The 14,384-nt window shown below is 37.7% G+C and overlaps 4 gene segments (V, D, J or C); all 4 read left to right on the top strand.

The window, feature by feature from the left end:
- Positions 1-4,506: 4,506 nt before the first annotated feature.
- Positions 4,507-5,145, top strand: LOC119617413. The segment is given in 2 exon segments: positions 4,507-4,599; positions 4,802-5,145. Coding segments are annotated over 2 exon segments (381 nt in total).
- Positions 5,146-6,512: 1,367 nt separating this feature from the next.
- On the top strand, positions 6,513-7,179 carry LOC112450575. The segment is given in 2 exon segments: positions 6,513-6,745; positions 6,848-7,179. Coding segments are annotated over 2 exon segments (357 nt in total).
- Positions 7,180-10,735: 3,556 nt separating this feature from the next.
- LOC108233945 lies at positions 10,736-12,517 on the top strand. The segment is given in 2 exon segments: positions 10,736-11,287; positions 11,585-12,517. Coding segments are annotated over 2 exon segments (414 nt in total).
- A 39-nt stretch (positions 12,518-12,556) lies between these two features.
- LOC108233952 lies at positions 12,557-13,796 on the top strand. The segment is given in 2 exon segments: positions 12,557-13,103; positions 13,401-13,796. Coding segments are annotated over 2 exon segments (414 nt in total).
- Positions 13,797-14,384: the final 588 nt, after the last annotated feature.

The following is a 14,384-nucleotide window of genomic DNA, read 5'->3' as shown; positions in this document are numbered from 1 at the left end:
TTTTTCTCTTTTTAATTGAAGTCTTCGGTTTGAGAGCAGATTGCAGTGCAGATCGTGGAAAAAGTAAGTGAACTATAAATATAAGCAGCAGAAATAAAAGACCAGCAGGTGCACTGATCACAGCACTGCCTGCAAACCACTGTTAAACTTTATGAATCAAGTCGATGACTATAGTGTTAATGTCAGGATTCCTGTTTTTGTTTAGCCCTGTGTTCTACAATAATCACCTTAATTGCAGGTTGAGCTCCGAGGGCTGTGATTGGGCGGTGCTGGGCCTGCCAGCACCTGGTGCAGCTGTGGGTAATCACCTTGATTACACCAAACCATACTTAAGGCTGAGCTGTACTGTGATTCTTTGTTGGTCCCTTTGAAAGTCACATGGTGTTAGCTAATGTCTCAACCACGGTCTTATAAATTATTTTCAGAGGGCATTTTCTAATTTTGCCATTTGTTTACCTACCTGTGTCTCCTTGCAGAATCCTCACTGTGCTTCTTGAGCTTGTCTGTGAATCAATCCATAGTAAACACTCCAGCCACTCCTCTCTATCATTTAAGCCTCCTACATGAAAACAGGAGAAGTCAATTTAACCTGCAGGCTGTCTGCTCTGACTCCCCTCCTGGAACTTCACCAATCTTTGCTCATTTCTCTATTCTGATCTGGTAAAGTGAGAAGAATAAACAACCTATATTTTACAAAGAAAAATTTTTAACATATAAAAAAAAAATCAGCAGAGAACTAGTTTATTTTCAATAAATTAAACTGGACTGCACATTTTAGACTTCATTCAGTCAGAAATAAAATGTGTGTCGGCTTTGGGATTTAATTTGGGCTTTGATTATTTTATTGTTATTCACAAGGTGGCAGTATATTTACACTGCAAAGTGGCAGCTCATAAGGAGAACGTGCATTAAGGCCCACCGAGATACAAAAAACAATATTGGATGCACCCAAATGGATAATCAAACGAACAACATGCAGGAAATACACAATAACAATGTCTTTAATTTGATTTATAAAATTTTGCATGGTGATCACTGGTGTTTGCCTAACTTTAATGGATATTCAAAATTCAGCAGATGGAGGAAATATATTTTTTTCAAATTTTGATTTATTTTCCATTGAGAATTTCTGCAATGTGTTTTATTTCATATTAGTTTTGTTCCACAGACTCCTCACTCAATGACAAAAACCCAACAGAGTCCATCTGAAATGTACAAAGACCAGGACCACAGTGACTGCTGGACATAAGCACCAGCTCCCAATGACCAGGAATGAAGAAAATGGATCAATGGATCTTCAAAGACACCACCCATATTATGATCAGGGAAGATTTACTTGAAAACCCCAAACAGTTCTATTCATTGTCGTTGGGTGGCAGTATGTCTGCATGTAGACATTTAATCTAAACCGACTCTGTAAAGTTGGAGTCTGCATAAGAGTTTGAGATGAACAGGAAGTAGATCAAAAATGACACCGCCCATCTAATAATAAAACATTTGTCTACTGACGTGGCAGCAGTTGACAAAACAAGGTTGCAAGTAGTATACCTGCCAATGCAAGGACAACAAAATGTTTGGAGAACACAAAATGTTCATCGTTTTTGTTGGCATCATTTTTAAATTCATGTTGATCGCAGGTAATGCTTTCAAATTAATTAAACATTTCTAAATATCTGATTTAATGAACATAATGCTCTTTGTCGTCCCACAGGTTCCTCTCCCAGTGACACAGTCCAGCAGAATCCACCAGAAATGTGACAAAGAGCATTATGTTCATTAAATCAGAAAACTGAACAACCATTAACCCAGTATTACAACTGAAAACTTATTTTTTTAAATTCATTTGCATTACCTGGGATCAACATGAATTTGTAAATAATGCCAACAAAAAAGATAAACATTTTGTGTTCTCCAAACATTTTGTTATCCATGCACTGGCAGGTATACTATTTCCAACCTTGTTTTGTCAACTGCTGCCACTTCAGCAAAACAAATGTTTTATTATTAGATGGGCGGTGTCATACTTGATCTACTTCCTGTTACTGTCAAACTCTTATGCAGACTCAGACTTTACAGAGACAGTTTAGATTAAATATCTACATGCAGACATACTGCCACCCAATGAGAGTAAATAGAACTGTTTGGGGTTTGATTTGTAATGAAGAAAATGAAAATCAGAAGGTTTTTGCATTGAGGATATTTGGCATGCAGCACTGTGGTAGCTGGCAGCACAGAAGTACACAGCGCTGCTGTTCAGACTGAGTCTTTCAATTGTTAACGTGCAGATTTGGCCTTTATCTGCACCTCCCTCCATGCTCACATTCACTCCAGTCTCTGGATTACTAAAACTTTTATACATGCGTCCCATGAACTGTAGTTGTCTGTTTTTTAACTGTTTGTACCAAAGGATTTGGTCATAGTTGTCAATAATGTGTGAACAGTGGATTTTGGCTTCGTCTCCAGGATTTCTATGGATGTTCCACCAACTGCTCACACAGTTTAGAGTCCATCTTAAATGTACAAAGACCGGGACCAAACTGCAAAGATCCACTGTTCACACATGATTGACAGATATGATAGGATCCTCTGGTACAAGCAAATGAAGAATAAACAAATACAGTTCTTAGGATACATGTTAGCAAACATTGCCTTTCCAAAGGACGGAGTGAATGTAAAGATAGATGGGAATGCTAATAAAGGCCAAAACTGCACATTAACAACTGAAGGACTCAGTTTGAGCAGCAGTGCAGTTTACTTCTGTGCTGCTAGTTACCACAGCTCTAAAAGTCACAACTCCTCAGTGCAGAAAACATGATGTTCCTGGCACCTGTATTCTCTCCCCAGATAATCAATGGTAGGATCTTTAAAATGAAACACTGATGTGTGTGGACAAGATCAAACGCCATTGCAGTTCTACATTTGAGAGGAGGATCTTTGAAGACACCACCCACATTATGAACAAGGAAGGTTTACCTAAAAAGAAGAGCAGAAACAATCTTTTTTCAGAACCCTGACAAAATGATTGCATTATTCATTTGCATGAGTTTAAACTCTGTTCTGATTTCAGGTAATTTCAACATTTTGATTTCAGTTTTTGAAAACAAAATCAGCTCCTCACTTTTTATTTCCATTAAGGTTTTATTTTATTTATTATTATTGCGATTTTTAACATTGCACTCTACATGTGTGTGCCTGGATTCATGTAATGATTTAAACAACTCTTGTTTCTTCACAGGTTTTCTTAATGACAGAGTCCAGCAGAATCCAGTTGACATCCATAGAAATCCTGGAGACGAAGCCAAAATCCACTGTTCACACATTATTGACAACTATGACCAAATCCTTTGGTACAAACAGTTAAAAAACAGACAACTACAGTTCATGGGACGCATGTATAAAAGTTTTAGTAATCCAGAGACTGGAGTGAATGTGAGCATGGAGGGAGGTGCAGATAAAGGCCAAATCTGCACGTTAACAATTGAAAGACTCAGTCTGAACAGCAGCGCTGTGTACTTCTGTGCTGCCAGCTACCACAGTGCTGCATGCCAAATATCCTCAATGCAAAAACCTTCTGATTTTCATTTTCTTCATTACAAATCAAACCCCAAACAGTTCTATTTACTCTCATTGGGTGGCAGTATGTCTGCATGTAGATATTTAATCTAAACTGTCTCTGTAAAGTCTGAGTCTGCATAAGAGTTTGACAGTAACAGGAAGTAGATCAAGTATGACACCGCCCATCTAATAATAAAACATTTGTTTTGCTGAAGTGGCAGCAGTTGACAAAACAAGGTTGGAAATAGTATACCTGCCAGTGCATGGATAACAAAATGTTTGGAGAACACAAAATGTTTATCTTTTTTGTTGGCATTATTTACAAATTCATGTTGATCCCAGGTAATGCAAATGAATTTAAAAAAATAAGTTTTCAGTTGTAATACTGGGTTAATGGTTGTTCAGTTTTCTGATTTAATGAACATAATGCTCTTTGTCTTCCCACAGGTTCCTCTCCCAGTGACACAGTCCGGCAGTATCCACCAGAAATGTACAAAACCTCCAACAATGAAGCTAAAGTCCAATGTTATCACAACAGCAACAACTACAACCGAATCCTGTGGTACAAACAATCAGACAGAAACATGCAGCTTCTGGGATACCTGTTAGCAGGCAAAGGAAATTTAGAGAAAGGAGTGAACGTGGAGATTGAAGGGGGAGCAAACAAAGGCGAAAACTGCACATTAACAATTAAAGGACTTGATCTGAACAGCAGTGGAGTTTACTTCTGTGCTGCTAGTTACCACAGTGTTGCATAACACTGCTCCTCAGTACAAAAACCTGTTTATCACAGTTTTTTACTTTGTATTACAGTTCACAGCCCCATGCACCTGCATTATCATGAATATTGCTCTTTCCTCTGATTTAATCAGGGATTGGAGTGGGAGGTTCTTACAACAGAACAATGGCTTTAACCCTCCTACTTTCTTTTTAAATGACAGCAGGCTTCAACAAAAGCACATCATCAGTGGCTGCGACTCAATGTAGAACTGATGATGGCTCAAATACTTTTCACATTTATAATTCTGTCTTTGTGGCTACAAGGTAAAAGAACAAAGCTGTAGTTCTGTAGCAGATATGTAGCTTCTTACAATTTAGTTTTACTTATGTATGGGTCACTTGATAAGCATTTCAATTTTGACTCTTTCAGTGGAGCTGATATTTGAATATTTTATATGCAATACCTGAAACAAAAGTCACTTCTTCTGTAAAACAACAAATCATTTTAAGTGTCTTTCTCCTACAGGTCATTGCCAACATGTAATCCAGAATCCTGAAATCAGATGGATTAATGCTTCCCAATCTGTGGAGATGAAGTGCAGCCACACCAGAGATAAAGGTCACAACCAGATGTACTGGTACAGACAGCGTCCAGGGGAGACCATGTCCCAGATTGTGTACACAGTGTTTGGTGGACAGCCAGATTACAGTGGAGGCTCTCAAATGAAATACTCAGCTGTCAAAGACACCATTGAGACTGGAGCTCTTACAGTAAAAAACGTGCAGCATGATGACAGTGGAGTGTATTTCTGTGCCGTCAGTAAACACGGTGATGTGAGGAGTGTGAACAGCTGAACAAAAACTGACTGTCAATTCATCTATTAAAGCATGTAAAAAAATAACTTTGCTGCTTCACTTTCCAGTAGATGGTGCTGGAGCTCCATAAGGACCTCTCAGTTTAATTTATCAGGTATGAAAAGATGAGGGTGGTGGTGGTAGTAGAATAAGGGAGGGGAGTGTTCATAAAAGAGACTATAGTGAAAAGTTTAACTCATACATATTCATGTATGTAACAATGCAGGTCATCATGGTGACATTTTTCCTTATATTTTTGCTCATAGGTAATTACTTTACTGAGTTAGGTATTCTAATTTATCTACAATTTCTAAAGCAATTATTTTATTTTTTCTTTCTAGATCTTTCTTTGGGTGTTGAAGTCAGGCAAACACCCCCAGAAGCCTTAAGAAAACCTGGAGACAAAATCCAGCTTGTTTGCAGCCATGGGAAGACTGACTACACATCTATGCACTGGTATCAAAAAACCACTGGAGACCAAGCTCTGAAGCGCATTGGACATGTCTACTACAACACCAAAGAACACGAGGAGATGTTTGATAAACATTTTAAAATCATTGGAGACATGAGTGGAGAAAAGGCAAAGAATGGTTCTCTGTTCATCACAAACCTAAAGGCTGAACACACTGCAGTTTACTACTGTGCAGCTAGCTATGCACATCGACTGCAAACCCATGCTTCATCATACAAAAACTCTGGATTGGTTTTTGTTCATAGTTTTAAATCAGAGTCTGAACAAGCCCCTCCCAGCTCGTGTTTTGTAAGCCATCATCTTTGTGATCCACCACAAACTCAGTCAGGAAAATAAGCTTCAGCTGAATCTTTCTATAACAATAACAGCCAAATCTAAATTAATGTTAACAAAAAAACGTCTGAGCTTTTGTGGAGAAAGCATCATGATCCATTTGCTGCTTTTGTGTTTCCTCTCAGGTAATAGTTTCCTTGAAGTCAACTAGCTCTTAATAATGTGGACATAATGTAACAACATTTATGAATTTAATAATGTTTGTCTGTGTGCTTTCTTTGTTCAGTGTTTAGTCTGGGACTTGAGGTTCGTCAGTCTCACTCTGATCTCATCAAACATCCTGGGGAAAAGGTGGAGATTTTTTGCAGCCATGACAAAACTGACTATACAATGATGTTCTGGTACCAGCAGCCACCGGGAGACACTGCTCTGAAACTCACTGGATATCTGAACTACCGGACTGTCAAAATGGAAGACCAATATGAAGATCATTTCAATCTTACTGGAGATTTGGGAGGAGATGCAGCAAAAAATGGATCTCTGCAAATCAAAAGTATTAAACATGAGCATAGTGCAGTTTACTACTGTGCAGCTAGCTATGCACATTAACTGCAAACCCATGCTTCATCATACAAAAACTCTGGATCGGTTTTTGTTCATAGTTTTAAATCAGAGTCTGAACAAGCCCCTCCCAGCTCTTGTTTTGTAAGCCATCCTCTCTGTCAGCCACCACAAACTCAGTCAGCAAAGTGAACCTTCAGCTGAATCTGTCTAATATCAGCCAAATCTAATTATTGGTAATAAAAAAACGTTTTAGTTTTTGTGTAGAAGGCAGCATGATCCAATTGCTGCTTTTGTGTTTCCTCTCAGGTAAAAGGTTGCTTGAAGTCAATGATCTCTTAATATTGTTGAAATAATTTAACAACATTAATGATTTTAATAACTTTTGTCTCTGCGTCTTTTTTCGTTCAGTGTTTAGTCTGGGACTTGAGGTTCGTCAGTCTCACTCTGATCTCTTCAAAAGTCCTGGTGAAAAGGTGGAGATTTTTTGCAGCCATGATAAAACTGACTACAGAGTGATGCTCTGGTACCAGCAGCCACCGGGAGACACTGCTCTGAAACTCACTGGATATCTGTACTACCAGAATGTCAAAATGGAAGACCAGTATGAAGATCATTTCAATCTTAATGGAGATTTGGGAGGAACTGGAACAAAGATTGGATCTCTGCAAATCAAAAATATTAAACATGAGCATAGTGCAGTTTACTACTGTGCAGCGAGTAGAGCACAATAGCAAAAATCTCTTCTGATCTTTACAAAAACTGAAACTATTAGTTTTTTTGTGGTCTTGGGGTTCTCAGACCGGCTCCCAAGCACCTGCTACAATTTTTTCCCCCAACTTATCTCATTTTTGGTACGTGTGTATACATCAGTTTTTAGAAATGCATAGTTGTGGGGGGTTAGCACAAGTTCTGTGGTATTTTCTGTGTAAAGCTTATATATTTTCTTTGTCTTTACTCCAGGGTTTCTTTTACAACAACAACAATAATATAAATGTGCATGTTTGGTTGTTTTATGATCGTAAATGGTGTGTTTGTGAATGCGTAGTTATTTACCTCTTGTGTTATTGTGGCCTTATGGAATTGACACCAGCCAGGCAAAGTGGAAAAGGACAACACAACAAAAAAAGTTTTTTTTTCAGTGCAGTTAAATTAAACATCTTATTTATGATCGCTTAGCAAAAAGAAGAAAGTCCACTGTCTTTTAATTTGTGGGTTATACGTATCAAGACAATAAAATAATCTAGTCTCCTCTTACAGAGGAGTTCATGGTTAACTCAATAACTGCAAGGTGCCAAGAACCTGCTGCATAACAAACCCAAACCATCAGGTCTCCACCACTGTGCTGTAAGCTGAGGTGATTGTGCTGATATATCACGCTGATGTATTTTTTAAGGAGGTTTTCTCCTGCAAGCCTTCCAAACTAGCCGTACTCATTCAATCTTTTTCTAGTTGTCCTGTTATGACCTTTAACCTTTAACCTGCTAACTGAGGCTTGTGGAGTCTGAGATAAGGCTCATTTCTGTGAGCAGTGCACAGTCTGACCTTCGGGGTGAATTTGCTGGGACATCCACTCATGGGAATATTGGCTGCTGTCTTAACTACTTTCACTTGTGAATAACTCTTCTCTCTGTAGAATGATCGACTTCAAATAGTTTGAAAATGACCCTTGAGCCTTTTTAGATTTATGGGCAACAACAGTTCCTGTTCTAAGATCATTGCTGAAGTTTTTTTTTTATCTCGGCATTATGTTAACACACACCTGTATGCTCCAAAGCAGCAAACTGACAAAACTCTTGCTTTTATTGAGGTGCTCACACTGATGATTTATCAGTTTATCAAAATATTTGATCAGAAACTCCTGGCTGATACTGAACCTCTGAAATCCTGTGCAGGAGTGTGTTTAGTTTTTACTCACACAGCTTTTCCATCTCGTCTTTGTTTGTCTTTAATAAACAACGACATTGTGGAATCTGTTGTGTGTTTTTGTTCACTTGAGATTTGATTTGATTTAGTTTAGATGCTGGTAAAAATCAGATCAGTTTTATTATGTTCTGATACGTAAAAACTTTAAATCTCTTTTACCGTGGCTGTAAGTAAAAATAAAGCCACTCCCTTCTTCAACATCACCAATAACTCCTCCCAGCAAGCTGCATTTATTGCAGCACATTGAGGGTTATGCTTCACTTCTCTTTTGTCTTTATTTATCCACTGACCTTTGAGTTGATTCTCATTCTGTCACAGATTTCAAATGACATCTGCAAAACTGTATATTTCTGGAAGCTAAACTACCAAAAACATGTTGATAAAAAATAAATTAATCTGCCTCCTCATTTCCTGCTGCCTACCAGGTAATTATTTAAAAAGTGTTAATTCATTGAATTTACAAAGGCTTGTTCTAAGTTGTAAACTTAATATATATTTTTGTTGTCGTTCCAGGCTTTAGTCTTAGCCTTGATGTCCATCAGTCCCACTCTGATCTCATCACAAAACCTGGTGACAAAGTACAGATTTTCTGCACCCATGGCAGAACTGACTTCTGGATAATGCTCTGGTACCAGAGGTCACCAGATGATACAGCTTTGAAACTTATTGGATATTTGTACTTAAAGGCTGTAACAATGGAATACAAATCTGATTTTAACATTTCTGGTGATTTGAGTGGGAATACAGCAAAAAACGCTTCTCTTGTAATTGACGCTGTACAACAAGAGCATAGTGCAACATACTACTGTGCAGCACGAGAGGCACATTGAGAAAACTCTTCTGTGTACTTTACAAAAACCCACCCAGTCATCATCATTGGTGGTTTTGAATAAGAAATGGAAAACACCTGCTGTCATGGTTATATTTTGGTTTGGAGAGATCATTGCTAGATAAATTTAAAATATTCTATTTTTTTATGTCATATTAATTGTACTATGAACATTTTTTCTGAATATTAGTATTAATTTATTACTACCAGAATAAAAGATACTGCATACCAACTGCCATAATAGTGGTAGAGGGCCAATTAATTTGGGATCATTTTGAGCTCCTTGAAGTTGTTGAGTTGACCGTGAACTCCTCTGTAGACCATAGATTCTCGGCATTTCATGCATGAACTAAGAAAACTTCAGCATTTATTTTTCTTGACTTTCAGCAGAACAATGAGCCCAACAGCACCTAATCTGAAGCGACTGAAGTAGCACTAAAGCAAGAAAAAAAACCAGTGGGACAAAATTCCTCCACAACCACGTGAAATACTGAAGGAGGTCCTACAAGCTGCTGGATCAGGGACTGGATGGAACCAGTTTATGTTTAATAAATAATGAGATGCTGGAATCTGTTGGGTGTTATTTGTTCACTTGAGGTTAGATTTGAATAAAATTAGAACCTGGTAATGACCAGATCGGTTTTATGATTGTCATGTTTAGTGGTACGAATAATCCAAGTATGCAGACAAACATGAGGAGCTTCAATAAAAACTTAAAGATTTATTGAAGAAAAAAAAGCAGGAAGAAAAAGCTGATCTTACAGCAACAACTTACAAAAAACATAAAACTCAAGGAGACACTAAGGCTAACTGGACAGACATGGATCACAATAGTGCATTGCAGGAAAATGCAGACTAGGAGAACAAATGGACTGGGGCTGATGAGAAGATTGTAGACAGGTGGCCACAGGACCAGGCAGTTAGAAGGAAGAATGAGAATAATTTGAAAGTTATGATATGAAGAAAATCAGAAAGCTACAAAAGATAGGAAAGGACATCAAAGCAGAATCATCAAATTTTTGACAAGTATACACAAACATTTACATATATATATATATATATATATACATATATATATATATATATATATATNGCTGGCAGCACGGTGGATTAGTGGTTGGCACTGTTGCCTCACAGCAAGAAGATCCTGGATTTAAACCTCAGGTTGGACCAGGGGTCTTTCTGTGTGGAGTTTGCGTGGGTTATCTTTGAGTACTCCAGTTTTCTTCCCACCGTGTAAAAACATGCATGTTAGGCTGCCTTCAGGCCCAAGCCTCCCTTTAAAAAGAGATCTGTGATCTCAGTGGGATTTGCCTGGTTAAATAAAGGTTAACGAAATAAACAAGTGTAAGTAATGTTCTGCATTTCTTATTTTAAATCAAACTGCAATTGTATTATAAATGTCTTGTAAGTTGTTGCAGTTACAGCTCACAAGAAAATACATTGAAACTCAAGGAGACACGGAGGCTAACTGGACAGGCATGGGGCACAATAGTGGACTGGGACTGATGAGAGGATTGGAGACAGGTAGCCTAATAAAAACAGGGAACGGGTCTATGGGCGAGGCAGGACTGAGGAGCATAGGTTGACTCACAAAAAGTACTAAAAAAAACAGTAAACAGAACAAATCACACACACAAAAAAATAAGATAAACCCCAAAATGGAAAAAAAATAATTACTGAAAAGACAGCTTGTGAAAATTATGCCCTGATTTGTAAAACCCTAGAATTAAAAGACAGGTAGAAATTCATTTTTCATATTACTGTACATAATTAGTTTTGTTGTTTATTATGACAGTGTTTGTGCTGGATTTTCATCCATGCCCTTTTTTGACATTCAATTGACAGGCAATAGAAGTTAAACTTGTATGACTTTTATGTTAAGTTTCCAACTTAACATGTCAGCATCACATCTTATGACTAAATTACCCTCCTGTCCTACTGGAATACATTCTTATTGTCTTATAATCTTAAAAACAGCCCATTTCCTGCCCCACCTTCTAATAAACAAAACAGCAGAGACTCTCGGCTTCTGTCATTCAACATGAAGCCAGCTCATCTCCTCCTATGCATCATCACTATATGCTGGATGAAAGGTCTTTCTTTCTTTCTAATTTGTTTTAACTTAAATGTTTTAGGTATTTAGAAGTTGGAGCATGTGTTGCAGCGTTTGTTGTTGTTGTTTTTAAATGATTTCATTCATTTATTTATGTATTTATTAACCTTGAGATGTTATAAATGAGGGCAATGTATCTGTGCAGTGTAACCCCTCTGTCCAAAGAAATTTTCCCCCAAGGAAGACAAATAAAACGACTTTGACTTTTGTTTTTGAAACAAAATGATGAAAAGCTGCATAATTTTCTTTTTTAATTGCAATATCACTTTTTGTGCAGGTGTGTATCTCACTAAAGAAAAACAAGTGTTTCAGTCTCCAGCTGAACTTCTGACTCAGTCGAATGAGAACATCAGTCTGACCCTGAGACATGAAGTCCCGAGCTACGACACGATTCTGTGGTATCAGAGATCACCAGGAGACACTGCCCTGAAGCTCATAGCCTACATGTATTTTAAAACCCCAAAGGTTGAGGCTACGTTCGAGAGTCGCTTCAGTGTGACTGGAGATGGAGAGAAAGAAGCCTCTCTTCATATCCAAAACCTAAAATACCCTGAAGACAGTGGAGAATATTTTGGAGCAGCAAGTATGCACAGTGACAAAGATAGTGGCTTTCTCGTACAAAAACCCTCCACAATATAACAGCAGCAGGAAACCTCTAAAACCATGTGACACAGCAACTAATAAAACACAACAACAGAAGAACTCCACTTTAAATTAGTGCAAATATAGTGTTTAAAGGAACCTTGTGAAGAAAAAATTGAGAAAAGTCAAAGTTGTAAAAAAAATATGTATAGCTGGCAGCACGGTGGATTAGTGGTTGGCACTGTTGCCTCACAGCAAGAAGATCCTGGATTTAAACCTCAGGTTGGACCAGGGGTCTTTCTGTGTGGAGTTTGCGTGGGTTATCTTTGAGTACTCCAGTTTTCTTCCCACCGTGTAAAAACATGCATGTTAGGCTGCCTTCAGGCCCAAGCCTCCCTTTAAAAAGAGATCTGTGATCTCAGTGGGATTTGCCTGGTTAAATAAAGGTTAACGAAATAAACAAGTGTAAGTAATGTTCTGCATTTCTTATTTTAAATCAAACTGCAATTGTATTATAAATGTCTTGTAAGTTGTTGCAGTTACAGCTCACAAGAAAATACATTGAAACTCAAGGAGACACGGAGGCTAACTGGACAGGCATGGGGCACAATAGTGGACTGGGACTGATGAGAGGATTGGAGACAGGTAGCCTAATAAAAACAGGGAACGGGTCTATGGGCGAGGCAGGACTGAGGAGCATAGGTTGACTCACAAAAAGTACTAAAAAAAACAGTAAACAGAACAAATCACACACACAAAAAAATAAGATAAACCCCAAAATGGAAAAAAAATAATTACTGAAAAGACAGCTTGTGAAAATTATGCCCTGATTTGTAAAACCCTAGAATTAAAAGACAGGTAGAAATTCATTTTTCATATTACTGTACATAATTAGTTTTGTTGTTTATTATGACAGTGTTTGTGCTGGATTTTCATCCATGCCCTTTTTTGACATTCAATTGACAGGCAATAGAAGTTAAACTTGTATGACTTTTATGTTAAGTTTCCAACTTAACATGTCAGCATCACATCTTATGACTAAATTACCCTCCTGTCCTACTGGAATACATTCTTATTGTCTTATAATCTTAAAAACAGCCCATTTCCTGCCCCACCTTCTAATAAACAAAACAGCAGAGACTCTCGGCTTCTGTCATTCAACATGAAGCCAGCTCATCTCCTCCTATGCATCATCACTATATGCTGGATGAAAGGTCTTTCTTTCTTTCTAATTTGTTTTAACTTAAATGTTTTAGGTATTTAGAAGTTGGAGCATGTGTTGCAGCGTTTGTTGTTGTTGTTTTTAAATGATTTCATTCATTTATTTATGTATTTATTAACCTTGAGATGTTATAAATGAGGGCAATGTATCTGTGCAGTGTAACCCCTCTGTCCAAAGAAATTTTCCCCCAAGGAAGACAAATAAAACGACTTTGACTTTTGTTTTTGAAACAAAATGATGAAAAGCTGCATAATTTTCTTTTTTAATTGCAATATCACTTTTTGTGCAGGTGTGTATCTCACTAAAGAAAAACAAGTGTTTCAGTCTCCAGCTGAACTTCTGACTCAGTCGAATGAGAACATCAGTCTGACCCTGAGACATGAAGTCCCGAGCTACGACACGATTCTGTGGTATCAGAGATCACCAGGAGACACTGCCCTGAAGCTCATAGCCTACATGTATTTTAAAACCCCAAAGGTTGAGGCTACGTTCGAGAGTCGCTTCAGTGTGACTGGAGATGGAGAGAAAGAAGCCTCTCTTCATATCCAAAACCTAAAATACCCTGAAGACAGTGGAGAATATTTTGGAGCAGCAAGTATGCACAGTGACAAAGATAGTGGCTTTCTCGTACAAAAACCCTCCACAATATAACAGCAGCAGGAAACCTCTAAAACCATGTGACACAGCAACTAATAAAACACAACAACAGAAGAATGCAAATACAGCATAGTGTCAGGATTTATTCTGTTATTTTTAGTGTCTTTTGTATTAACTTTATTTTCTGTAATTCAGTTTTATTTCTTTGTTGTTACTGTGTTTAGTTTTATGTTTAGCTTTGCTCCCTGTGCCCTCTGTGTCTTCTGTCATTATTCACCTGTCCTCAGTTCAGTACCTGTCAGCCAGCTACACCCTCATTTGCTAGTCAGTTCACCTGTGTCCACTTACCAATCACCCTTTGCCTTTAAAACCTGGTCATCTACTTGTCATACCCACTGGTTCATCGTTTGTTTGTTTGCTGTCATGTTCAGTTTGGTTCCCTCGTGTGTTCCTGGTGTCACCATTGTTTATAAGTTTTTGATATCTGCATTTTGGGTCCAAATCCACCATTCATACACCCTTTGTGATACATATACAGGTGCTGGTCATAAAATTAGAATATCATGAAAAAGTAGATTGATTTCAGTAATTCCATTTAAAAAGTGAAACTTGTATATTATATTCATACATTACATACAAACTCATATATTTCAAATGTTTATTTCGTTTAATTTTG

The sequence above is a fragment of the Kryptolebias marmoratus genome, linkage group LG10 (assembly GCF_001649575.2).
Source record: "Kryptolebias marmoratus isolate JLee-2015 linkage group LG10, ASM164957v2, whole genome shotgun sequence".
In the NCBI taxonomy this organism is placed as follows: domain Eukaryota; kingdom Metazoa; phylum Chordata; class Actinopteri; order Cyprinodontiformes; family Rivulidae; genus Kryptolebias; species Kryptolebias marmoratus.
Note: the sequence above shows the minus strand (reverse complement) of the source record. Positions and strands in the feature narration are given on the sequence as shown.